Raw genomic sequence first — 27,388 nt, forward strand, 5'->3', positions numbered from 1 at the left:
TCTTGAAGTAGAACTTTTTTTCTGTACATGGAAAGACAATGTCAAGAGGATTTAATGGAATTATTCTTCCCCAAAGCCACATAAATTTCATAGTTGAGATTCATCCCAAACCCTTTGATTTAAGATCTATTTCTCTTTCTACACTCTGCTGTTTTTTCTGAAATGCATAATCAACATTGATTAGTTCAATTCTGATTTGAATCAGAACCAGAAAGTGTTGTCTGGTGAAATGTAGATAAAAATTCATAAAAGAGAATGTATAGATCACGGTCATGTGTCAGCATGTTAATGAACATGGCCTGGGGAGAGTGCACTGGGTGAAGATAAAAGGCAGAGAGTTCTCTTCTCCTGTGGGGAAAGTCTTCGAGAAGGCAGGAAATCCCATGATTATAAGAAGTGATTATCATTTGTTAAGGCAGAAGGACAGCTAGAGGACAGCTGTCCAGGAACATATCTGGACAGAATACATCGTATTGGAGTAACAGTAGTAAATACAGGTTGCCATGAGGTTGTTAATGTGGAAAATAAAATATATTTAAAAGAGAATTTGGATAGGGTATGTGCATAGAAAAAATATAAGTCTCAATATAGCCTCACTGAGTTGATATGGGTCAACTTGGCATTTAAAATAGGTTTTCATTTTTTATTCATTCATTTAGCAAATGATTACTGAATGAACAAATGGCTTTACACTAGGCACATGGTATTTTATGCTTTAGTGAGCAAGAGCTTGTGTAATGTTAATATTGGGAAATTATATCAAGGGTACAGAGAATAACATGAGTCAATTCATCACTTGTAAAGGTGTAAATCTAACAAGTGTGTGGCCACCTGTGAAAAGATTGAGATTTCGAATTAAGCCCTCAGAGTTGTTGTAAGCAAGGATTTTGAATTTATTTTATTTATGCCAGTGTGTATTATTGCTGATTTATGACTAATAATCATAGCATTTTGAATATAAGTAGGTGCCCTGAAATAAAGAGCACCCCTAGAAAGTAGGCTAAAAATTCAAAAACTAATTGAAATTACAGAGGCTCAAAGGAGGAAAGTTTCATGCCTGACACATTCCATGACTCAGGCTCAGAATCAAATCATCTCAATTTCAATCTCAAGCTCCAAACTTTAAAACTTCTTCCCCAAATCAAAGTTTATAGAAATAACTTTTAAGATGTTGTTCAAGTGGTTGACAACTTGAATTTGTAGAGAATAGCAAACAAACATTTGTGGAAGGGGTTAGGAGGCAACTCAGACTCTAAGAATTATTTTATCTGATTCAAAACACTGGTAGTAATATCTACAGTAACCAACAAAACACAGAAGTTATTTAACCTAAAACATAGTTTAGATCAAGTTGTAACAATATCTCGCTTATTTAGAATGATTAAAGAATAAATTGGGAGTAAATGAAGACTTTATTTTTTGGTGCTGGGGATTGAACCTGGGGCCATGTACATGCTAAGCATATGCTCTACCTCTGAGCTACATCTCCTGGCCAATGAGTTTTAGGATAATTTGGTATTGTAAGATAGCTAATACAAGCAATTTCTTGGCAAGAAATTGTCTCTTGTGAGAATTATATGGTTCATAGAGTATGCATTAGGTTATTGACTAGTTCTAGTGTTATCAGAATAATTATAAGTGAAACTAAAATTGTCAAAATAAATGAGCAAAGTAATCCTAAAATGAAATATCCATGGCTTTTATTATATTTGTTCACATAGTAATTTTCAAAAGTCAGCAATTGTCTCCTTGTCATTAGTGTGAATTAACAAGGCTCTACCATGAAAGCAGTTACAACAGTAATTATGAGGAATGAAATTACATTTCTAAACAAATGAAGGCTAAGTTCATATTTAGTACTATTTGAAAACTAAATGTCAGTGAAAGAGCATTTAAGCATATATTTTAAAGGCTAGTATAGAACTGAAAGAGAAACTTTTTAAAGTAATGTAATAGTGCACATCGTATTTTATTATAAAGTTCCATTCTTGTTTCTCAATTCCTGGTCTCTTGTTATTTTTAGAACATTTCTTTTGTCCTCCTGATTTTTGGCTTTTTTTGAGATGTTAGCTGACTTTACTTTTTGTATTTAAAAAAAATGAGCTTTAAAAATGTTTTTCTTGATCTTTTCATACTTTTTCATATTTCACATTTTTGATTCAACAATTCTTTGGCTTGGCCAGAATGGAAACTTTCCCCTTCTTATTGAGGTGTTTCAAAATGTTAAATTAGTATAATCTGGCTTGTAATAAAAGCTTTTATGTAAAAATCATGAAAACTTCTTCCATAAACTCTAAGCAATGTTGCTAGTCTATGTAAAAGCACCTAAGTACACACCACTTAACACTCAAAATGATTCGTATTTTAAAATTTTATCATTCTAAGAATATAAGACTAATTTCTTCTGAAATAGCTGGAAATCTACTTCATTTTTAAACCACACACAGAATTTTGTTCAGTGCATTTTTTGGGTAATACTCGTTAGAACAGACTGATAATGTTAAAGAACACAGTGCTTAGTAACCGAAGTTAAACCCTAAACACAGAACAGAGCTAACAACACTAAGACATGGTTTACCACGCTGGAAGTGGATGGACTCAATTTAAAAGATAAGTGGTGAACTCTCTCAAGTATTTCATTATTTATCTTTAATAAGTTATTAAACATTATTGGTGAGTCAGGGTTTAAAGATCATGCATTGGTCACTTTCCTATTATAAAATTTGAGGCAAGGTTGCTGGCCTGAATTAATAGCATTCAGGCCAGCAATTAATGATAGGCTCCGGTTTGGATTATAATGAACTTTAAAATAATTTTTTCACTGAATACCACAATTAATTATGTCTATACAATAAGCCAAGAACCCTGAAACAGGAAAACAAAGGTGTAGAACCTGCATAGAGTCCTACAGTGTTGATAATGGGGTAGACAAACGGGTAGAAAAGATTACAAGGCTGTATTAAGAACCATAGTCAACAGGGAAATTTTACTTTGCCCTCTCTGAGACTTGAAGAAGGGATTATGAAGCACCATTTCAACTGAGTTTTATTCAGAGGCTTAGACAGTCTGTGGGCACTGCAAATAATTTGGCCTGGCTGTAGCTCCGGGTGTGTCTGTGTGCAAAAGCACGGTGCGGAAGGAGGCTAGAAACCAAACAGTGGTGGAATCATGAGAGACGCATTTAAGCACAGTGCAGATACACCTGTTTGCCCAGAAGCGTAACGGTTTATGATCATTATCACAAAAGAAACTAGCAATAGTGTCTCCTTTCACTAAAAAATGTAAAATAGTGTTGCAGTCGTGTTCTCAGAGTTCCTGTGTCCTTGAAGAGTCGCTCTGATGGCCTCCCAAAATCGCGATCCAGCCGCCACCCAAAAAGGAACTGAGCCTAGCGAGGGCGCCGCCAGGGGTCCTGTGGGAAACAGGCTACAGCAGGAGCTGATGACCCTCATGATGTCTGGAGACAAAGGAATCTCTGCTTTCTCTGAATCAGACAACCTTTTCAAATGGGTAGGGACTATCCATGGAGCAGCTGATCCGGTATATGAAAAGCCAAGGTATAAGCTCTCCCTAGAGTTTCCCGGTGGCTCCCCTTACAATGCACCCACAGTGAAGTTCCTCACGCCCTGCTATCACCCCTGCGTGGACACCCAGGGTAACATCTGCCTGGACATCCTCAACGACAAGTGGTCTGCCCTATATGATGTCAGGACCATCCTGCTCTCCATCCAGAGCCTGCTAGGAGAATCCAGTATCAATGGTCCTTTGAACACACATGCTGCTGAGCTCTGGAAAAACCCCACAGCTTTTAAGAAGTACCTGCAAGAAACCTACTGGAAGCAGGTCTCCAGCCAAGGGCCCTGACCCGAACTGTCCAGCCTCTCCTGGGTTGTCTGTGTTTTTTCTTAGATGGCTTGTCTTTTCCTTGATTTCTGTGTAGGACTCTATCTTGTGCTGTGGTGTTATTTTTGTTTTGTTTCTGTTTTAAATTAAGCATCTGGTTGAGCCCTTGTAATGTAAATTAAATAAATATTGTCTTGGTTATTTTTGTACAAAAAAATGTAAAATAAATGCTACATTCATTCTATTTACAAAGCATACTAAAGGTTTGGCTGTTACATGAAGTTCAAAGCAAAATTCTGGTTTCTCTAAAGAAACAAAAATGAATAAATTATAGGTTTGAAATTTCAGAACTTTATAGACTAGTTGGAGACTAGACATGTGACAACAACGTATTAGGCAATGGAAGTAGATTGTTTACAGGAGATGTATGGCAGCTCTGAGCAAGCCATCCCTCTCTGCCTAGAATGAATCAGGGAAGGCTTTTATGCAGGATTTGTTATTTGAGGTGACCTTGAATGACAGCTATACCTTGGTTCTATAGTCTCTTTTTTCTGAGTTGCCCAGGCAGTTCAAATTTACCTATAGGGATAATTGACTAATCCTCTTGATAACTTATTATATATTTTTAAATATCAGTATAATATTAGAAAGCATGAAATAACATTTTTTATTTCTAAAAATAAAGATCTGCAAATAAAGGTTTAATGCAACATTCGAGTGAAACTTTTATTTTGTATAGTTTACACTATAGCATTCTTGATTAAGCAGGAATATTTGTGAAATCCATATATATTCTACTCCTGTTCTTTGTCAAGACACCAAAGTGTGCTGTTCAGGTAGGGGAAATAAATTATTAGGCATATGATCATAGCATCTCAACTGATGAAGAGGGGAGAAGTGGACAGAAGCAAAGCTGAACTGTGCACAGTATATTTTGCAAGATTTGCAAGTGTTCTTATCACCTCCAAGTCAGCCAGGCATCATTCTTGTCTTTTGAATTGTCTGTGCCAATAAATTGCTTTTTCATAGTCCAGTATGACATTCTTGTTTGTGAAGTGTTCCAAGTTTATCTGGTGTAAAAGCATCATGACTTGCCAGGTTAGGCCAAAGCTATTTGGCTTCCTTCAGCTTTGTGTGTGGCGATATTGTGCACAGCCTGAATAGAAAGGGCATTTTCTGGAGCTATTAGAACCCAGTAAGTTGAACTCTTTTACCTGCTTCATGTGTATATCCACCGATACAGGCCCTGTGTTTTCTATTTCTGGTTGCTCCAATTGCCTAATCCAGTGAAAAACATTGTGAATTCAGAATAAGAATAAAAAAGCTAGGTATGTCTAAGTAACGAAGACAAAAAACACTGCCAGAAATTGGCAGAATATAAGGAAGCACTTTATTATTTAGTATTTCCATAAAACAAATGCTTTATAGAGATTCACTTTATTATTCATGAAATCAGCACTAAATTTACCACATTTTAGAGAGACAGAACCTGGGACTTTCAGTGGTGTGATTTGTCTAAGGTCATAAAGCAGTTTTTTTATTTTTTAGTTGGAGATTTAGAACCTAAAGAACCTGAATATTCATGCCTTTTATTTACCCTTTCTGGTGTACTAGGGATGATTTTCTAGACTGTTATTATAATACATGCTGGACAATCACTTTTTTGAGAATTTGTAGCACTATTTGAAAGAGAACATTCATTTATGAAAGCAAGGTGAGGATGAGAAGTCCTTTTTGTTTACCCCTCTGCTTTCTTCCAAAGGCCACTTAACATATAATTATCCCACTGATCTTTCAATGTCTCTATCTTTTGAGTGAGTAACTAAGGTAATTCTCTTAGTGAAAGTCTGAGAAGATTAAATGAGTCTTTTAGGGCCAATCTTTATATTTTTGGTTGATAAGTCAGTCTTCGTGCATTCTGCTCTAATACCATTCCTTATGTCCAAGTACATAAATTAATTTGTATTTTTATATAGTGCTTACATAAGGCCTTTTCTAAAAAAGTCCAAATGAGAGCTAACATAGAGGCATGCAGCAGGAAGTAATTTCCTTTCCTAACAACAAGGTGAGAACAAGAAGGGAAATGGAGGTACAGAGAAGGAAGATGAAGAAGAATGGCAGGGAAAAATCATAAATGGGGAACCAAAACCAAAGCTGAAAAAGTCAAAGTAGAAGCTGAGACTAGGGCGGATGAATTGTTGCAATGTTGTGACTGAAATACAATTCTATGTCATTATGACTTTATTTTTTCATGGAGTAATAGAACTGGATGGCAATTTGGGAGATAACAGAGTATACTCCTTGTCTTTAAGTGACTAAATAGTTGATGCTACAGGATAGAGGGATTTTAAGTTTTTCAGTTAGAGAAGTTAAGCCTTTCTTGGAATTTACTTAACAGATTTTTCTGCTAAGCTCTTCTATAACATGACAGGGACACTTTCTGTGTCTGCATGCAGTGTGTGTATATGCACACATAAATGACAGACACATTCACACAAATAATATAATAAAACCATAACAGCAAGGATAGTTGTATATAAATATAAAGTCATTTTCATGTCCTAGCAACTTTCATATATAAATCAAATGGGACATAAATTATTATGCTTAATTTAGAGACTGGGAAATGAATGTCTCAAATGTTAACAGAATGCATTTAAAGATCCAATTTTATCTATTTCTTTGCTGAATGTGACTCAATATCTAGATTTAAATATACTCAATATTTAATCAAAAACAATGTATTAAATTTTTGCAAGCCTGAGAAGGAAAAACATATTCTACAAATTTAAGATTTGATTATATTTATTAAATAAATCTGACAAAGATAAAATACGCATACTTAATTGATTTAGTGAGTATTCCCCTGATTTTGTAATTCAGAGAGCCAATTGAAACTTAAAGGAAACAACCCTAGAAAGGAAATTTTTGAAACTGGCCATGATATTGCACTGTAAGGCCAAAGTTATTAGCTTTTGTGACTTCTAGAAACCAAATTATTACATTTTAGGATGAGTTTCTTTTAAAGAAAAACAAGTTTACTTTCTTTTCACTACATTTACAGTATTCTTATGTCATTGTGCTAAGACGAGGTTTCCTCTGCATCAATATGGTTTTCAGAGAGTTTAATTGGTAGAATACTGTTATATAAACCTCTTTCTGTAATAGTCTGTAGACTAAAATTTCTGGCCGATCTCACATTCATTGTTGGCCCCAAGACTGTTTCCTACCAATGGAACTTGTACAGATTGCTTACTAAGTGAGTATACTTCCTCAATTCTCTTTGCATTAACTACCTAAATTTAGAGATGGTGGAGTTACAAGATAGATGGAACCTGCATTCCTGAATCACTACATGAAAGAAAGCCACCCACTTTGACACATGAGGAATAAATCAACTTCTATTAGGGTTTTCTGTTTAAAATGTAGAGAATATTTGTAATTACAGCTAGAATAACCTCAACTAATGTGCCCTTCCAAATACTTTCTATATTAGTAAACTTCTTGTCATTATAACAAATACCTAAGATACTCAACTTAAGAAGCAAAGTTTATTTTAGCTCAGGGCTTCAGAAATTTAAGTGCATGATCACTTGACCCTGTTGCTTGGGCCTGTGGCTGCATAGTATACACAACATGGTGCTAGCATGTACCACAAGAGGCCTGTTAACCTCATGGCAGCCAGGAAGCAAAAAGATGGGGATGGCCAGAGCTGCTTTATCCTCTTCAAGAGCACACCCCCTGTAACCTTTCACTAGGCCAGACATCCTAAAGGTTCTACCACCTTTCAGTAGTGCCACGGGCTGGGACCCAACCTTCATTACCCAAGCCTGTAGGGGTTATTCAAAATCCGTAAGCATTCTTTTTCTTCTTCTCTATTCCTTTAACAAAATAGAAAAAGATGCTCTGAATTCTGTATTTTCATATTTTCCTTTATTTACTAGGAATCTGAAAATAGATCATATATAGCTGGGTGCTGGTGACTCATGATTGTGATCCTTGCTACTTGGGAGGCTGGGATCAGGAGAATCATACTTTGAGGCCAATCCAGGCAAATATATTGTGAGACCCCCATCTCTAAAGTAACGAGAGCAAAATGGACTGGAGGTGTGGCTCAAGTGGTAGAGCACCTGCTTTGGAGGTGTGAAGCCCTGAGTTAAACTCCAGTCCCCTCCTGAAAAAAGCAACATGTAGTGGTTTCACTAATGATTTGCATAATGTCATACAGTATCTTTTGATTCATGTCATATAATCTACTTGCTATCACACTTCTTTCCTTAGGTGTATCCATCTGCTTCTATTACCTACATATTTTTTTCAGGGGCATTATTGAGCACATTTTTAATCATTGCCCTTTCTTTTCCTTTTATTCACTAGATGTTGTATTTATTTCCTCTAACCTTCTCAATGTCATGGATTCTAACTGTGTGTCCCATTCAGGAAATGTTTGTGAAATAAACACTTTTCTAAGTCTAAATGAGAGCTAACATAGAATGAGTACTTCTCCCATACAGAAGTTTCAAGAGTTCATTTTTCCTTATCTTGTGTAGAAGTCAGTGAATATACACATACCAAATTAAAGTCATGCTATCAATGACCATATATTACTTGGAAAGGCGAAGACAATCTTCAAAAAGTTATAAGGTATTGTTCTTTAATGTATTCTCCATAGTTCAGGGTTACGGTCAATTCAGCAAGTCCCAAATTTTGTCATTACATTGAAAGGGTCCCACTTCTCAGGACTAGATTCATACAAATTAATCAATATATAAAATTTCATATATAATCAGAATGCCAATTTATTTATCTATGTTAGAAAAACTGATAACCAAATCAGAATACTGACATTTTTATAGTCATTACTACTTCTTCTTATAAACATAATAACTTCAACAGCCAAATTGCCATCAAAAGTTTGGTTGAAACAAAAAAACATGAAGAGGTAAGAACTAGTTGACTCAAATGCTTAATGAATTAGACTACAATAGACTGAAGTACCCGTTGCTGTAATAGTGCTATCCTTGCCAATGAAACTATAATACTTAAAGTCCAATGTCAATTTCATTTGCTATTATACTATAACTTTGATACTTACTCTTAGAAGATATTTACAAAGATTTTTTTGTTTTTATTTGTGAGATAATTTATAGTATAACTTTCCTCCACTCCTTCAGTCATTCATTCAAAAAACACACAAGCACACATTATTTGTCATTGTTCTGAGTACTGGGTAACAAAGACAGACCTGGTCCTCCTAGAGTTTGCAGTCTGATAATGAAAAAATATCACAAAAATAAACACATAATAATAAACAAATTTAAATAAATGCTCCAAAGGAATATGCACTATGTATGACGTAAATAGATCTTGAACTATCGTGAAGGTATTACAAACCTGATCTGAAGATGACATGTTATTGACTTACAAACCACAAGTCATGCCATATTTGGGACACTAAATTAAGTATGATATGGTTGAAGAGAGTGAGAACCTGAGGGCCTTGGAAGGAAGTGGGAAGTCTGGTAGGAGTAGGCTTTGCTAATCCTTGTTATCCCAGCAAATAATTTTTATCTTTTAACTTCAGAGCTAAGGAAAGCTATTAGAAGCTGAAAGCAATGTTTTACATGGTCAGAAATCAGTTGAAATCCATTGTTCTGACTTGTGGAATCTGAGGGATGAATTGAAGGGACTGTAGTCGAAGTGAGAACTGATGCAGCCTGAACCAGGATTGGTTAAAATGAGTCGAGAGCATGAATATGAGTGATTTTTTTTCTGAGCAAAATGTTATTGCATATTTTACTGTTAGTGAAATACAAGATCCATTCTTATCTAAGCTTATCCTCTTGTCAGGCAACAGAATATGTGGGAAGACAGATTCTAATCATAGTACTGGGGTTTAAGTAATGGGGATGGAGATATAGATAGGTTTTTAATATATGATAAAATCATATAAAATATGAAATAAAATCTTTAAAAAATACAAACAAAATAATTTTAATCAAAATTCCATCATCCAAAAGAATTATTACTTTGCGTATTTTCTCTGTAAAATATTAAAAACCTTTCAACAGCTGCAATGTTAAGTAACATTGATTTCTACATATCATAGTCTATGAGTGCTATACACAGTAAAAGAATGACTTTCTACACTGGTGGTTACTTCAGTGAATCTGTATTCTAAAATATGTGTAGACATTTCAATATTTTTACCACTATAGTGAATAGTGTACTACATACCCTTACGTGTAACTTTGTTCATTTTTAGAAGTATTGTACTAAAATAGATTCTCAGAATTAAATTCTTGAAACTATAATATTCTTTAAATAGCTTATCCTCTGCTAAATCATATTATACATAAGTGGTGGACAAAACCATTTTAAATAAAGATTTTTCTTTCCATTTGCAATTAATTTCATTCCTATGTTATATGTCTATTATTACTTGTTCAATTGTATAGAACTTTTAATATATTCATTGTGAAAGCATACTCACCAAATTAAAAACAGCCATTACTTTTGAAAAGAGATTTGTCTGGGCAAATATTATGATATTTAATAATTATGATAATTCATAATTTATATTCATGGCGTACCTCATAAAATCATCATATGACTTAACATTAACTTTAATTGCATAAATATTACATTAGCTTCAATCACACAAAAATTTTAGAAACCATTTTAAATAAATATGAAAGAAATGGACCAGGTTTGAGTATAAATATCCTGATTATGTACAAGTGGGTTTTATTTAACAGTTCTGTCTATTGGAAAACATTTCTTAAACTTGGATATAAAAGAAAACTGAGGGAAAACATGTATCTGTTATCTACTGCTTTTATAACGAATTACCACAAAGTCCATGGCTTCAAACATCACCAATTTATTATGTCCTGGATCTCTAGGTCCAAAATACATATGGAATCAGCTGTTCCCTCTGCTCCTGTTCCACAAGCTGTATCAAAATGTCAGCCTGAGCTCTGATGTGACAGTTTGAGTTATCTTTCAGGTGGCTCATTCAAGTGGTTGGCAGAATTCATTTCCTTGTAGGACTGAGGTCTCTTTCCTTGCTGGCTTCTCTCCTGCACTTAAAGCCATATTTCTCCCTCTCTTTATCATATTGCCCCTCTATTTTCAATCAACAACACCATGTCTAGTCCTTATGCTTCAAATCTCTGACTCTCTTTTCTGTGTCATCTTTTTGTAGCCAAAGAAAGTTTACTTTTAAATGTTCCTGAGATGAGACTGAGTCCACTCACATAATTCACAACATTCTTAATTTAAACTCCACAGTCGTAACTGCATCTCTGAAACCTCTCAAGCCACATAAAGGAATATATGCACTGATTCCAGGGACTCCTGTGTGGACATCTTTGATGTCTACTGCAAAGTGCTTTCATGTTGAAACAGAATACAGTTTCACTTCTTTAATTCTCATTTTTTAGCTTAGATTCCCCAACGTCTTACTCATATAGCAAATATAATGGAGTCTAGGTTCACCGTAATATTTTTCCACCTCACGTCCACATGTTTGTAGAGGAAATGGATATAATCTGTACACATAACTTTCTTCTTGAACTTCATTCTATAGATGGTTTAGTGTATTGCTCAGATTTAGGGAATCTCTACTGACTGAAGTAAAGAATTGCCATGATTTTCCAGATGACTCAAGGGGAAATACAAGAAATTGTTAACTTAATATGTTTTGTTAGCTATTTCAGCTATTTGCTTCTTTCTGAGGGACTTTGTAGTGGACATTTGTCTAAATATTTCAAGTAAATTTTTAAAAAAACATTTTCTTGATGAAAATTATTGTGATTTGACATTTTTATAGTTGGTCAAATTACTGAAAAAATATCTCTGGATGAAGAAGATAGTGAAAATTTGCCTTAAGAAAAAACTTCATAGCAGAACAATAAACCTTGACTGTTAGAAAACATGTGTAAAGATCAAATATAATGCTGTCTAAGCAGGATTTCCTATCCACTTTAATTCCCCAGATCATATTTTTGTAAACTTATAGACATAGTTTTACAAACTCTTCAGGCTTAGAAGATTGTTTACTCTTAAGGCATGTGGAGCTATCCTTATCTCAACCAGCAAAAACCCTTGTTCCTTCCTATTATTGCTTATACTCTCTCTACAACAAAATTAGAAATAAGGGCAAAATAGTTTCTGCTGGGTATTGAGGGGAGGGGAGAGGGAGGGGGTGGAGTGGGTGGTAAGGGAGGGGGTGGGGGCAGGGGGGAGAAATGAACCAAGCCTTGTATGCACATATGAATAATAAAAGAAAAATGAAAAAAAAAAGGCATGTGGAACCCACAAAATGAATGAAGACAGTATGTCCTATAGTGTAGAAATGTGTATGGAATACAGGGAGTAAAATGCATGCTTAAGTGTTCTGGGTAGGTAGGCAGCACATGGTATTGTAAGACTTAAAATGTAAGACTGATTTGATTGGCATATTTAGATTTCAGGTAAAAGCATGGCATGGGATTGGAAACTGGCTATGAAATGCAAGAGGATTTTATGTAAGTACATTTCTGAAATGAAAGTCTAATAAGTTATTTATATACAGCTATGTATTAAAGATAGATAAAAGGTTAAGCTTGACAATAGCAGTGAATAGCTATCCTTTATTGAAATTATGTGCTAAGAATTTGACCTACTAATATTTTAATCTGAATAACAAATTAAAAATGGATATCAGTCAAAATAATGTAAATTGAGAGGTTCAGGTTAATTTAATAATTTGTCTAAAGTCACATAGTTTGTAAACGAAGATTATACCTTACCCCAAATCCTGTGCAGTTTTGCTATTATAGTATACTGCTTCTTTTAGGAATCAGATAATAAATAATGACTTTGCCGACATTTTGCAGATTACCGATATTAATTAAAATTTGAACTTCAGCTTAGGATGGTATTTGTGAACACAGTTACAGAAATAATTATGGAAGATAAAATTCTGACTCAACATTTCTACTGAGAATAACATCTTCCTTATTTTCTCCAAAAAAGGATTTGAGTGTATCATTCACAATGCCTAACTTGTATCAGATTTGACTATGACTGTGCCACATGTAGTACAAATTAATTCACAAAAAATCATTAACTATAAAATTGGGTTCAAATTCAATCTTGACAAAAGAAATTGCTTTTGAAATATACAATAGGGCTACTTTAATAAAAGTAATTGTATAGTCGATAATTTGTAAAATGAATAATCAATTCTTAGTTTACCACTGTTGCATACATTAGAATCTGACATGCTAAACATAAAATTGTTTTACTGGAACAAGTGGTTTCCTTCAGAGAATATGAAATTTTGCCAAGTTTAATACTGATTTTCTTCTTCTCAGAACAACCTCAATAACTCAAGAATGTTATGAAGACTTTTCCAGAGCACTTCTCTAAGGCCTGTCAAAATTAGTTGTTAAAGAAAGACCTCATTATAAAATCTTTCTGTCCACTAGGAACTCTTTCTGACGCTCAGACGTATATGTGTGAGTCTGTGTAGGCCCATTTTCACGTATGTGAACATTCATTCTTAGGTCAACAGGGGAGCACCCATCTTCCACCAAATTAAATTCAGACCATTACGTTAAAGTAGTTTAGCCAACTGATCCCCAACTTAAAGCACTTGGAGCAATGGACACTATATACACTTAGATTTATGCCAGTAAGTCATTTCTGGATGTGAGTAGCATTTAAATTCTTCATTTTGAACCTCAGTCTCTTCCCCACATTTTCCAGGCCTTAGTTTATACAGCTTGTTCCTCAGCTCACTCAGCTTTGGAACACCACCAGTTCTCTTTTTGATTCTGCTCTTGCTTTCCCTTAGTGGCAAAAGGAGAAAAAGATTAGGCAGAATTGAGAAACCATAAATCTTTTGAGAAACCATAGTAATATTTGTATAATTTTACAGACTACTAACAGATTAAATTAAAAAAGAACATTCTCTTGTGTATTTGTTTGGATACATGTATTATAATAAACAGACAATAAAATGCTAAGGAAGTTATTTGAAGTGTTGAATAAGAGAAAAACTAATTTTCTAATGATCTTCTGTTATAATAAAACATTCACTACTTATAATTGAAAAGGCAGGCTTTTAATTTCAGGGAATTCACATATTCATTTATTCTGCAATATTAATTGAAGTTTGGAAGATCAAAATATGACTTATATATAGATATTATTTTCAAGGGTCTTAGGGTCTAATAAGATATAAGATAAAGAAGAACACTGTATTAGTAGAAACAAAGTGCTAAATATCTGAAAAGAGGTATAATTAAAATATTAAGGAGTTGTGTTTTTAGGTTGTTGTTCTCTATCAAATCCAACATTTTATGCTGTTTTGTGATGCTAGTGCTGGCTTCTCCATTACTAGCTTGCTTCCTTGTTGGTTTCCTCTAATCAAGAGAGATGGCTAAAGAAGGGAAGGGACTTGTCATTTTACTGATTGGCTTCCTGCTCTTAAAAGCATCACCCTAGTAACTAGCTCTTCACCTTCACAACATAACCTAGCTCCATATTTCATTTCCCTTTTAGTCTCAGAGGCAGAAATAATCCCCAGCCAGTTGGGGTGCCTTGAATTTAGAGTTCTAAGTCCTAATTCTGTGGGGGCCTTTGAGTACCTCAGGCATCAGCAGCAACAGAAGATATGGGTCCTACCTTCATCAGAAAATGTAAGGACTTTCCTCAGAGCTTCTAAATTCAAATAATCTCGACCACTTCCTTCGTTCTCCCAGCTCCTGAGATAGTATCTCTCCCTTGGATTATTATATCTCCATAACCTCAGGTTTTCTCTTCTTTCTTTTTACTACTATGCTCTACCTATCTGAACAGTTTCTTTTGTGAAGTCTCTCTGGTAAAAATAACTGCTTTTCTGACTATGTCCTAGTAATTAAGTAATAAAAACTTAGAAGACAGGAGTATTAACTTCTAGATGGTGAAATCAGGAAGCACTTCCCCAAATCCATGGGTTTCCACTGACTCATGAATGACTACTTTGATATGAGATGAGGTTGATGGTCAGGAAAATGAAAAAGGAGCTGGCAGAGGCAGAAGGATAACAGCACAACTGGAAAAGATGAACAGGTCAATTGAGCTATAAGGAGAATAAGTGGATAAGGAAGAGTGAGATCAATTCAGAAACATATGTCTCTTTTGGAGGACTTTGATCTTATTAAATAATATAAAGCAACAAAATGTTTCGAAAATGCAACAAAATTAGAATGCATTCTAAGTAGGATATAACTTCCTAATTTCCATAGCTCATATGGGCACATAGTCGCGTCTAATTTGTGGTTATAAAAGTAATCCTATATGCATTTAAAAATGCTTACAAACCTCATACAATTGAGTAGTGGAATGTCCTATTTAAACACACTTCATAAGTACTTACATTAGTGAGGATTATAAATTGCAATTGCTTATTATTGACTGTATGTAATATTTTGTTTAAATCATAAGGACCCAGATATGAATATCTTGAGCTAAATGTGAGGTGTATTTGTAGGGTGTTCATAGCTTGCATGTTTGCAATTTATCTAGAACCTTTGAGAAATCTGAGCCATGACGTCTGCTTCACAACTGATTTCATGCATTTGACAGTTTTATTTTTTATATTTTTGATAGTTACAGAGCATTCTATGTTTTCTGGGTTTTTAATTCATTGATCATGAATTAAACTTTCAATCATACCAGTTTTTGAAGGTAAAAATAAAATTTGGCTTCTATTATCTAGATTTGCAACATCTTTTTCAGGAACTTATACCTTGTAAGCTTGAGCAGGCTGTAGATAAAAAAATAAATCACTGTATCAATTGGTTAGGCCTTCCAGCATACATCCCATTGACCTCAATGAAGGCAACATGCAACCATCCAAGGGCAGAATTTAGGGCATTACTGTTAATGAATTCATATTTAAATGCTCACCAGTGGGTTTAAATTCTTAGTAATAACACATTAAATGCTAGCCTTATGTTTTGCTAGATTAGTGGCAAGGTTTAAATCAAAAAGTCTTCAAAACAATTCCTGACCTGTACAGTAGTTTTTATTTGTAGAACATTTGAATGAATATTTTAAATCACTTTTTTTGTTTCTTAAATAAGTTTTTCCCATTAAATGTGAACTTTGTCTTAATGGTGAATTTTGCTATACTTCTATGTGCAAAACCAAAGAATTGTTAATTAGAAAAGCAAAAAGCCTCTCAAGTTTTTAAAAATTGTTTAAATAGAATATATTTCTCTAAATTTTTATGATCATCAGTATCTACCTGAACCAAAATAACTCTTCAGTTCTTTTAACTTAATGGAACTGCAAGCTCGTTTCAGTGAAATAAATCTACACATGCTTTTACACATGCAGTATATGAGTGTATAAAGATGTTAAATTTTCGAATTTATTACAGATACAACTTAAATATGTATCGTACTTAGGAAATGGAACTAAAAGGCTAAAGGTACTAAAACTTAAAAACATATTTTTCCTTGGGAGAAGAAAACTAGTGATGTAATGTCACTATTGATCACCTGTACTAGTTGGCTTCAAAATTATGAAAGATTAGAAACTTCTAAATGTGCATTGCTTAAAATATGTGTACACCCAATACAGTTTTGTGAGCTGTTCAGATTAGCAGATACAGATATAAAAAATTGGGGTTTCATTAGAAATGGTCCCATTCTTGATTCATTTGACCTATGAAGAAACCTCAAAGACATCCCAAAAACTATCATTTTTACTAGGTTTAGACACTCTACCCTCCTTGCCTTTATGAAGAAAGAAGGAAAAACTCTCTAATTGATCCTAACATGCATGTGTCATCTACAAATAGCCTCGTCAACATTCAGAAAGGATTACCCAAATGAACCTGTCTGCATATTGCTCCTTATAATGAGCTGCCACGAGACTAATGACTTATTAGTGCCATGGGCAATGAATGATTAATTAGTTGATTCTAAAGTGAATTGTTAATAGTATAATTACTACCTTTTCCTAATTTCTGAAGGTTAGAAGTTAATGTGATGCTAACCAAGCCCAATAGATTCAATGACATTTTTTGTTTACTACCAAGTTTTTTAAAGATGTGGAAATTTTGATCATAATGTTATTAAGACTGTTTATATCTAACCAATGTTTCACATCTAATTTTACAACAAAATAAACAGTTGATACATGTTTGCAGATGTTTATTGTGAAACATCTTAAAGAACTTAATTCTGTAAGTTCTTTCTTTTATTGTGTATCTACTAATATCATTACCAAATTTCAATGCAGATAAAACTTTTGTACCTACATGGTGTGTATTGAAATACCGTTAATTCTTCTGTATTCCTTTGAAGGTTTGTAAGTTCTTTGCTCTAAAAAGTGAATTGAACCATGGGATTGTTGATCTTCCAAAATACAATCAACTCTCAATTATTCACTGTCAATGAAGGGAGGCATCGACGTGAATAAATAATACCAGTTGGTAATTCATACATCTGGGTTAGGGCAAAGGCAATTTATCTTAAGTTGTTCCAATCATCTGAGTAAAAAGGAAGCATAATGGGAGAAATTCCATTTGTGCCACGTTTAGAAGGTGGTTGGGAGGTGGTTCTGTTATCATACAATAGAAATGGGCTGGGACCCAATTGTTTTAGGGACATAATGCTCTCAATGATGAGCAGGTGTGTGTTAGCCAGAACTTTCCATATAAGTCTCGTTTAATATTTTCTAGGTATCTTCTCCTCACTGAAATCTGCAAGATAGATATTATTATCCTCATATTATAGTTGAGAAAACAATTTTAATAAGGTAAACAATAAAGCCCCTGAAGAGCCCTACTTCTAAAAAGTGACACAGTCATATTTTAAGTAGATTTCTCTCTGCTGTGAAAAATGAGATATTAACAATATTGTACTTTAATATAGAAATTATTCTTGAACTATATAAATCACAGAGGAAGAAAAGAAATATTAAGTGTATCCCTCTACATACTGCACAAATTATTCGATACTTTTTTATTTTACTTTTTTTTAATCACAGTACTGGAGTTTGAACTCAGAGCCTACACCTTGAGTCACTCCATCAGCCCTTTTTTGTGTTGGGTTTTTTTCAAGATAGTGTCTCATGAACTATTTGCCCTGGCTGGCTTCAAACTGCAGTCCTCCTGATCTCTGCCTCCTAAGTAGCTAGGATTACAGGCATGAGCCACTGACATCCAGCTACTTTTTTACATTTATTCATTCATTTAGTTATTCAAGAAATATATACTGCATGCCTGCTATGGGGCAGGTCTTCAGATATCTAATAAATGAAGCTAGGATAGATAAACATCAAATTCATAATTCAGTGTATATTAGGAATATCAGATGGTGGCAAGTCTTTGGTGGAGGGTAACTAAGCATGGTAACAAGAATTTCAATGGGTATGGTTAAGGGGAGATGTGGAGAGTGCTCCTTGACCAGGTGCTTTATTTGGAAAAGATATGAAGCAGGTGAAAGTGACTTATAAAGCTCTCCAGGTGAAAAACATTCCAGGAAATGCAGCAGTACTCTGAGATGGCATGTTATTGACATGTTCAAAGAACAACAAGAGACTAGAGTGCTTCATAAGAATTGTATGTGAGAGTCAGTAGTTAGAAGCTTCAAGGAGTGTTCATGCATGTGGGGGGAAGGTTACAGAATATTTTAGGATTTAGGTTTCTCTGTAACATGAAGCCGTTGGAGGGTGTGAGTAAAGGAATAGCTTTATTTTTCAAAGACTCACTGGCTGCCCTGTAAAGAACTAATGTAGAGAGGCAGAAGCAGAAGCAGGGAAAACTGGCAAAGAAGGTTAAATTTATAATTTGTGAGAATTATGTCTGGCATCTCAAAACATTCTAAAAATCAGTATACTCATAATCACAGTTGTTGAGTAATTTTGAATGTGGGAAAGTATTTAGTGCATATGAAGTCAAAATTCACTTAGAGTTGTTAAGAAAATACATCAACTACCTCCCTCCCCCAACCAAGTTTTGGGAAACTAGCATCTAGTTAAATTGAATGCACTTACTGATAAATACACTGATCTGAAGTGGTATAAGGACTTTTAGTTAAGGGTGGGCTCGGATTTAGGTCTTTAAAGTTCACCAAACAATGCTGTCTTCCATTGTGGACATGTGCTGGCATTATTCTTGCCAGAAGTGTGTGATGGGAATTTGGATCTGGACTATCCGGGTTTAAAACCTGGTTCTACTGCTTAATAGCTGGTGGTCTTGGGCAAGCAAATTAGATTTCTGGCTCCAGTTTCTTTTTCTCTAAATTAAGTTAGTAATAGTGTCAACATCAAGAAATTTGTTAAACAAAAGCTTTAATATATGCACAATAATTGGAATAATAGCATGCAGTATCTGTGACATCTGTAACATGTTGCATTTAGTGTGATGTTATCCACTTATTACACATCAATCAGTGTCTGTGAGGTGAGGAAAACCTCAAGACTTCTTAGAGCATTAGCACTACTGAAAGGAATATTAGTGAATTTGTGTCACACAGGAACTCAGGGACATTAAACTTCAAATAATGAAGATACAACACTGTAGGGGAGAAAGGTACCAGCTTCCTTTAGGTATATGTGACTAGGTGGTCCCGTGCAGGAGAAACAGCATTTTTGCCACAGCAGTGACAGATCTTCTAGCTTCACTTAGGCCTGCAGATGGTTATAGGTGATGGGAATGGAAAAAAAAAAAAATCTTGGCATCTCTGGCTTCCCCTTTGTTGCCTTTGGGCCAAATTCTATGCAGCCCTGATTGCAGACATGTTGATTGCTTGTTGGAGCTGGTCTTCTACCCTCACGCTCTGTTTATACATTCCAAATTCCTCAGCTTCTACCCTCCCCTTGTGCTCCTAAACACCTGAAGTCCTTCAGGCAAGACCATGACCAGCCTTTAGCCCAATCCAGCAAATCACTAAAAATTTGCCTTTCCTTTTGTTCAGAGAGCAGCCTTGTTTCCTTTTTGGTCAGTGCTGGCTTCCTTTTGCTTATGAGACAAAGTCCATTAAAGCCTGTCTACAGCCCCTGCACACTTAACTTGGTCTCATTTCACTGTTTCTATGTCAAAAGACTCCAAGTCTCGGTTAACACAGCCATTCTACAACTTCTATTATTTGGCAAGTGTGTAGGTAGAAGAAAAAGGTTTATCCTAGGTGACAACCAAACATTGATTCCTAGGTATTGTATACCTTATTGAAAGAATTGCATGAATAAATTCTTTGCAAGAGGCAGAATCCATTTTAAGTATACAAATATAATTTACTAAATGATTTTTTGCAACCGAAAATTGCAAAAATTGTTTTTTACCTTGCATGGAGATAAAAACACACAAGTAATCATTGCAGCACCTTATTAATATATTAGGCCATCTCTCTCATTCCATGCACAAATATATTAATGCCAATATACAATAAAATTAAGATGCCATTTGACTGTTAAAAAGCCATATGAACCCTGCACTGTGTTGGCAAAACAAGTAAAAATGTATTATTTTTGTGAATCTGATGAATTTAAAGAGAAATTCCAACCCTGGATAAGATATTATTTTTGAATAATTATTCTCTGGATAATGAAATATTTTAAAGCATTATTTTCAATATACTTTTGGTTTTAGAACTGGATAATCATGGCAGATATAAAGTTCTTATACACCCCACATCATTTCACATATTATTGAACTTTACATTACAATGTCACATATTTTATAATTAATAAATCAATATGAATACACTATTATAGAAGCCTCGGCTTTACTCAGATTTCCTTAGTTTTTATCTAATATCCTTTTTCCTTTCCAGGATCTGATCTAGGATACCACATTGCATTTAGTCATCATTTCTCTTTAGACTACTCTTGGCTGTAACAATTACTATACAACTTTTGCATAATACACATAATAAGTAAAATCAATATTAATTGATATATTCCCTATGCTGATTTGGAAATTTTCTAGCAAAATACTTTTTTGCTGTTTTGCCATTTACATCGCAAGCACATTCACTGACAGATTTCATCAGTGAGTATTTTAATCAGTATCACTCTCGGGAAATGGTGCTGCTGCTCCAAAGCCCAGTGTGCTCACTATTCCTTCCTTTCAAAGGGCCTATAGAAGGGAAAAAAATCATAGATGGTAATTTTCAATTTGACAGTGTGTACTGGGAGGAGAAGAAAGATGGATGGATCTGTTTTGCCTCAATGATAATGTTGTTACAGGTTACAATGTTGGAAGAAACACACATAATTCCCATGGCAGAATATGACTTCTATTTATTTTGAACAGCAATTTTACACATTATTAAGACCAGTTTTAAAGTAATTAGCATAATCCAGAGAACAATTAAAGTAGGCATATTTACAAGTTGAGGAATTTGTTTTCCTCATCGATTTTGAATTTGTCTTCCTTTTAAACTCTTAGTGAAAAGTACTAAAGTAGTTATTTTAGCAGACACAATCCAATGTTTCAAACATATTTTCTTTTTGTCACATGGCAAACAAATAGTGCACTGTGAAAAGAGGGCAGAATAAGAGAATTGTGTAGAGAGCGACTTTCCTAAAAACATCTTTTTATCAAACTTCTTTCAGTATGGAACCCTCAAAATCTATCAGCTCACTTGGGATGCTATAAAAAATAATAGTTATGGTTATTTGTAGAAAATTCAGAAAATATTAAATACCCATTTCTGACAGGAAATTTCCATCTCCCAGATAACAGAAATATGCTTGATGAGGGGGAAAAATAAAAACCCAAAGCAGACATCTTTCTTTCTTTGTGGTGCTTTGGACCAAGCACAGGGTTTCCAGTGTGCTAGGTAAGTGGTCCAGCACTAAGCTACACCCTGAGTCTCCAATGGCATGATGAATTAGTCACATCAGCAGAGGTCACAGTATTCATAACAGAAAAGTATAATCTTTTTAATTGTGTGCAATCTTTTTAATTATTAGAAATAATTTTTGTTTCAAAAACTACTAAGAAATAAAGTCAGAGAAGTTAAATTCTTTCTGTATATAATTATCTTTATTCCAATAAACATTGCTTAAAATCTTGTAAATGTACCTTAGCTCACATGGAAGTTAATAAGGAAACAAAACACTGAAATTTCCTAAAATGAGCAAATGGTATTGACTCTTAATATTTATTAACAACTTTAAAGAGAATAAGCTATTCATTAAACTAATGTAAACACAGATTTAAAATAAACTTTCAAATGTCTGACATTTATCCCCCAATGAGCTCATGTTTATGAGATGCTACCATGAAGATCAACTTAACATGTTATGCAATAATAATAGTACTGTGGCATTGTGTCTAAAATGCTTTTCAAATGCTGCTTATTGGCTTTGAATACAAATTTTAAACCACCTAACATAACGGTGCCTCACATATGGATGCATTCCTTTTTCAGCTGGAAGTCCACAGTTTAGGAGGCGTAGGGCTAGTAGAAGCCTGTGGCTACAAGGCATAATTCAGACACATTATGCTATGATACTCCAGTAACATATTTTTCACATTTTCTTTTTTCATATTCCAAGATACCTATGGAAGTGTTCAGCAAATTGTCATTCCCACTCACACAGAGAAGGAAGTAAAGAGGGCATGCCTCCATTCACAAATGAAATTTATTATAATTGTACAATAAAGACTTTTGCTTACATCCCATTGGCCAAACATTCATCTCTTGGTCATACCCAAAGGCAAGGAAGGCTGAAAGGCATTGTCTTTATCTATATAGCCATATGTCCAGGTAAAAATCTGTACAGAAATATCTGCACAAAAAATCACAAATGTCTTCATTTCCACAAACTTGGCAAAAAAAAAATCCCTATAAATCCTACTCATAAAAGTTATATTCAAATTTTCATATTTGCTATCTTTTTTGAGTTCTTGATCTCTGATTTCCTAAATGTGGAACACATTGATTAAAAGATGAAGAATCAGGGGAGGATCCAAGATGGCGATGGAGACAGAGCCACAGACCTCGTGAGCAGACCCAGAGATCCTGTGGAGAAGCTGGAGACACACCTGACTGAGGTAAAGCTCCAGGGACAGCCAAAAACATGGCACTCTAAAGACTTAGATCATGGAAGGCTTCTCCACACCACGATCTAATAAAAGAACAGCTGTTCTGCCAAATCTCACAGACTGGACTGGACACTAAAGAACTAAAAACAACTAAGCCTGCAATCCTACCATTCCAGAACTGGTGACTTTTTTTTTCTCCCTTCTTTAAGGGTTTGGCAGCCTGGTTTGCTGTTTGATAACCTACCATCTCTCCCATTTTTTTCCTTTCTTTCTTTCTTTTCTTTTTTTCTCTCTTCTGTCTTCCTTTTATCTTTCCTTCTCTTTCTCTTTTTTATCCTTCTCTCACGATTTTGTTATTATTAATATTGTAACCCAGCTAATACCAAATTACACATAGTCCAGGGACAAAAATGGTACCTAGTGGAAATATGGGAAGAAGAAAAAGGGATGGAAACCACTCTTCCCCCCAGAATGAAGTAGTACAGGATTTAGAGCAACATGAAGAAAACTGATACCCAGACCCAGACTCCAACAAAACAAAGATAAACTATATCAAGAAACCCAACAAAGAACACAAGAACATCCTGAAAGAAGAAATTCTACAAGTAATTATGAGAATTTCATAGAGATGCTACTATACATGGTCAACCAAAACGTACAGGAAGCACTCAGGAAATTCCACGATGACAAAACTCAAGAATATCAGAAAACACAGAAACAAATAAATGAAATCCTAGAACCCCTAAACAAACACCAAAGTGAAACAAAGATCACCATAGCAGAGAGATAAATGAATTAGGGGCAAAAATTGATAATATTAAAGAAGAAGTAAACCATTATATGGAAAAAAATCTCAAAAAAAAGAATGAAACAGAAATACAGGAAGGCCATTCCAGCAGAATAGAACAAACAGAAGACAGAATCTCAGAGCTCAAAGATGAAATGGCAATTAAAGGAAAAACTGAGGAACTATTAGTTAAACAATTCAAGACCTGTGAAAAGAAAATGCAGGAACTCACTGACTCCATTAAAAGACCAAACCTAAGAATCATGGACATTGAAGAAGGAGAAGAGGTTCAAGCAACAGGAATGTGCAATATATTCAACAAAATAATAACAAAATTTTCCAAACCTAGAGAAAACTATGCCCATTCTGGTACAGGAAGCCTCCAGAACACCGAACAGACCTGACCAAAATAGAGTTACTGCACAACATATCATTATTAAAACAACAAATACAGAGACTAGAGAAAGAATATTGAAGGCTGTAAGAGAGAAAAAACAAATAACATACAAAGGTAAACCCATCAAAATCACAGCAGACTTCTCAACAGAAACATTAAAAGCAAGAAGAGCATGGGGTGAGATCTTTGAAGCACTGAATGAAAATAACTTCAATCCTAGGATAGTTTACCCAGCAAAACTATTATTCAAAATAGATGGAACAATAAAAGTCTTCCATGATAAGGAGAAATTAAAACAATATATGACCACCAAGCTACCACTACAAAAGAGTCTCCAAGGAATTCTGCACACAGATAAAGAAAGCAAACAAAACCATGAAAGGGCAGGCAATACCAAACCACAGGAGAAAAAAGGCAAGAAAGTAAAGAGTAACATTGATTCAGCTACACATTAACAAACTCTTAATCAACAAAGACAACTACATGACAGGGATCACCACATACTTTTCAATACTAACACTGAATGTTAATGGACTGAATTCCCCCATCAAAAGACACCAACTGGCAAACTGGATGAAAAAGGAAGATCCAACAATCTGCTACCTACAGGAGACCCATCTCATCAACAGAAATAAGCACTGGCTGAAAGTGAAAGTCTGGAAGAAGGTTTATCAAGCCAATGGTCCCTGAAAAAAGGCAGGAGTACCCATACTTATCTTGGACAAAGTAGACTTCAAACCTACTTCGATCAAACGAGATAAAGAAGGACACTCCATACTAATAGAAATACACCAAAAGGAAATAACAATTATCAACCCATATGCACCCAATGTCAATGCACCCAATTTCATCAAACATACTCTGAAGGACCTAAAAACATATATAAACACCAACACAGTGATAGTGGGAGACCTTAATACTTCCTAATCACCAATAGATAGGTCATCCAAACAAAAAATCAATAAAGAAATTCTAGAACTAAACCACACCATAGATCAAATGGACCTAGCTGATGTCTACAGAATATTTCATCCAACTTCTGCACAACACACATTCTTCTCAGCAGCCCATGGAACCTTGTCAAAAATTGATCGTATCTTAGGGCAAAAAGCAAGCCTCAGCAAATATAAGAAAATAGAAATAATCCCATGAATTCTATCTGACCACAATGCATTAAAACTAGAAATCAACAAAAACAGCACTAAAAAACATGTAAAGAATTGGAAACTGAACAACTGAATAACACATTGCTCAATGATGAATGGGTCATTGATGAAATAAAAGTGGAAATTAAAATGTTCCTGGAAGTTAATGAAAATGAAAACACAACCTACCAGAACCTATGGGACACAGCAAAGGCAGTCTTAAAGGAAAGTTTATAGCCATGAGTGCATATATTAAAAGGACAGAAAGATCTCAAATCAATGACCCAATACTACAGCTCAAACTCCTAGAAAAACAAAAACAAGCAAATCCCAAAAAAAGCAGAAGGAAAGAAATAATTAAAATAAGGGCTGAAGTCAATGAAATAGAAACCAAAAAAACCATACAAAGAATCAATGAAACAAAAAGCTGGTTCTTTGAAAAAATAAATAAGATTAACAGATCCCTGGGAAACCTTACTAAAATGAAGAGAGAAAAAACCCAAATTAGTAAAATCAGAAATGCAAAAGGGGAGATAACAACAAACACCACAGAAATCCAAAACATCATCAGAGACTACTTTGAGAGCATGTACTCTAATAAATTTGAAAATCTTGAAGAAATGGAAAGATTTCTAGAAACTTACAACCACCCAAAATGGAACCAAGAAGATATTAATCACCTGAATAGATTTATAACACAAAAAGAGATTGAAGCAGCAATCAAGAGTCTCCCAAAAAAGAAAAGTCCGGGACCCAAAGGATTCACTGCTGAATTCTATCAGACATTTAAAGAAGAGCTAATACCAACTCTCCTTAAACTGTTCCATGAAATAGAAAGGGAAGGAACACTGCCTAATTTATTCTATGAAGCCAATATTACTCTCATTCCAAAACCAGACAAAGACACCTCCAAAAAGGAGAACAACAGGCCAATTTCCTTAATGAATATTGATATAAAAATCCTTAATAAAATAATGGCAAACTGAATCCAACAACACATCAGAAAGATCATAAACCATAACCAAATCAGCTTCATCCCAGGGATGCAGGGATGGTTCAACATATGCAAATCTACAAATGTAATACAGCACTTCAATAGAAGCAAAGACAAAAACTACTTGATCATCTCAATAGATGCAGAAAAAGCCATTGACAAGATCCAGCACCACTTCATGATAAAAGCCCTAAGAAAACTAGGAATACAAGGAATGTACCTCAACATTGTAAAGGCTATTTATGACAAACTTACAGCCAACATCATACTTAATGGTGAAAAACTGAAACCATTCCACCTAAAATCAGGAACGAGACAAGGGTGCCCACTCTCCCCACTCCTGTTCAACATAGTACTGGAATTCCTAGCCAGAGCAATTAGGCAAGAAGAAGAAATAAAAGGAATACAAATAGGTAAAGAAACTGTCAAAATATCCTTATTTGTAGATGATATGCTCCTATACCTTAAAGACCCAAAAAACTCTTAGACACCATAAACAGCTACAGTAAGGTGGCAGGATACAAAATCAACCTACAAAAATCATTAGCTTTTCTATACACCAACAACAAACAAACTGAGAAGGAATATATGGAAACAATTCCATTCACAAAAATCAAATACATAGGGGTAAATTTAACAAAAAATGTGAATGAACTCTACAAGGAGAATTACAAACTCCTGAAGAAAAAGATCGAAGAAGACTACAGAAAATGGAATGATCTCCTGTGCTCATGGATCAGTAGAATCAACATAGTAAAAATGGCTATACTTCCGAAAGCAATCTACATGATTAATGAAATTCCCATCGAAATTCCAATGACTTTCATCACAGAGATTGAAAAATCTACTCTAAAGTTCATTTGGAAACACAAGAGACCACGAATAGCCAAGGCAATACTCAGCAAAAAAGCAATGCTGGAGGTATCACAATACCCGACTTCAAACTATATTACAAAGCAGTAGCAATAAAAACAGTATGGTACTGGCATAAAAACAGACACGAAGACCAGTGGAACAGAATAGAAGATCCAGATATGAATCCACACAACTATACCAACCTCATTTTTGACAAAGGTGCCAAAAACATACGATGGAGAAAAAACAGCCTGTTCAACAAATGCTGCTGGGAAAAATGGTTATCCATCTGCAAGAAAATGAAGCTAGATCCATGTCTATCACC

General features: G+C 34.6%; 2 protein-coding genes and 1 long non-coding RNA gene across 5 annotated transcripts in view; 1 reads left to right on the top strand and 2 right to left on the bottom strand.

Moving 5' to 3' along the window:
* Kcnd2 (potassium voltage-gated channel subfamily D member 2) overlaps nucleotides 1-27,388 on the bottom strand; it is a 454,936-nt gene that overhangs the window by 209,074 nt on the left and 218,474 nt on the right. The window lies entirely within an intron of this gene.
* LOC141419944 (uncharacterized) overlaps nucleotides 1-27,388 on the bottom strand; it is a 112,953-nt gene that overhangs the window by 1,490 nt on the left and 84,075 nt on the right. The gene's annotated exons all lie outside the window — the stretch shown is intronic.
* LOC109685541 (ubiquitin-conjugating enzyme E2 C-like) lies at nucleotides 3,340-3,899 on the top strand. The gene has a single exon (XM_020162427.2). It carries the CDS (start codon nucleotides 3,340-3,342, stop codon nucleotides 3,862-3,864), a length of 525 nt encoding a protein of 174 aa, XP_020018016.1. The 3' UTR covers nucleotides 3,865-3,899.

Source organism: Castor canadensis, chromosome 2 (assembly GCF_047511655.1).
Source record: "Castor canadensis chromosome 2, mCasCan1.hap1v2, whole genome shotgun sequence".
NCBI classification, from domain to species: Eukaryota; Metazoa; Chordata; class Mammalia; order Rodentia; family Castoridae; genus Castor; species Castor canadensis.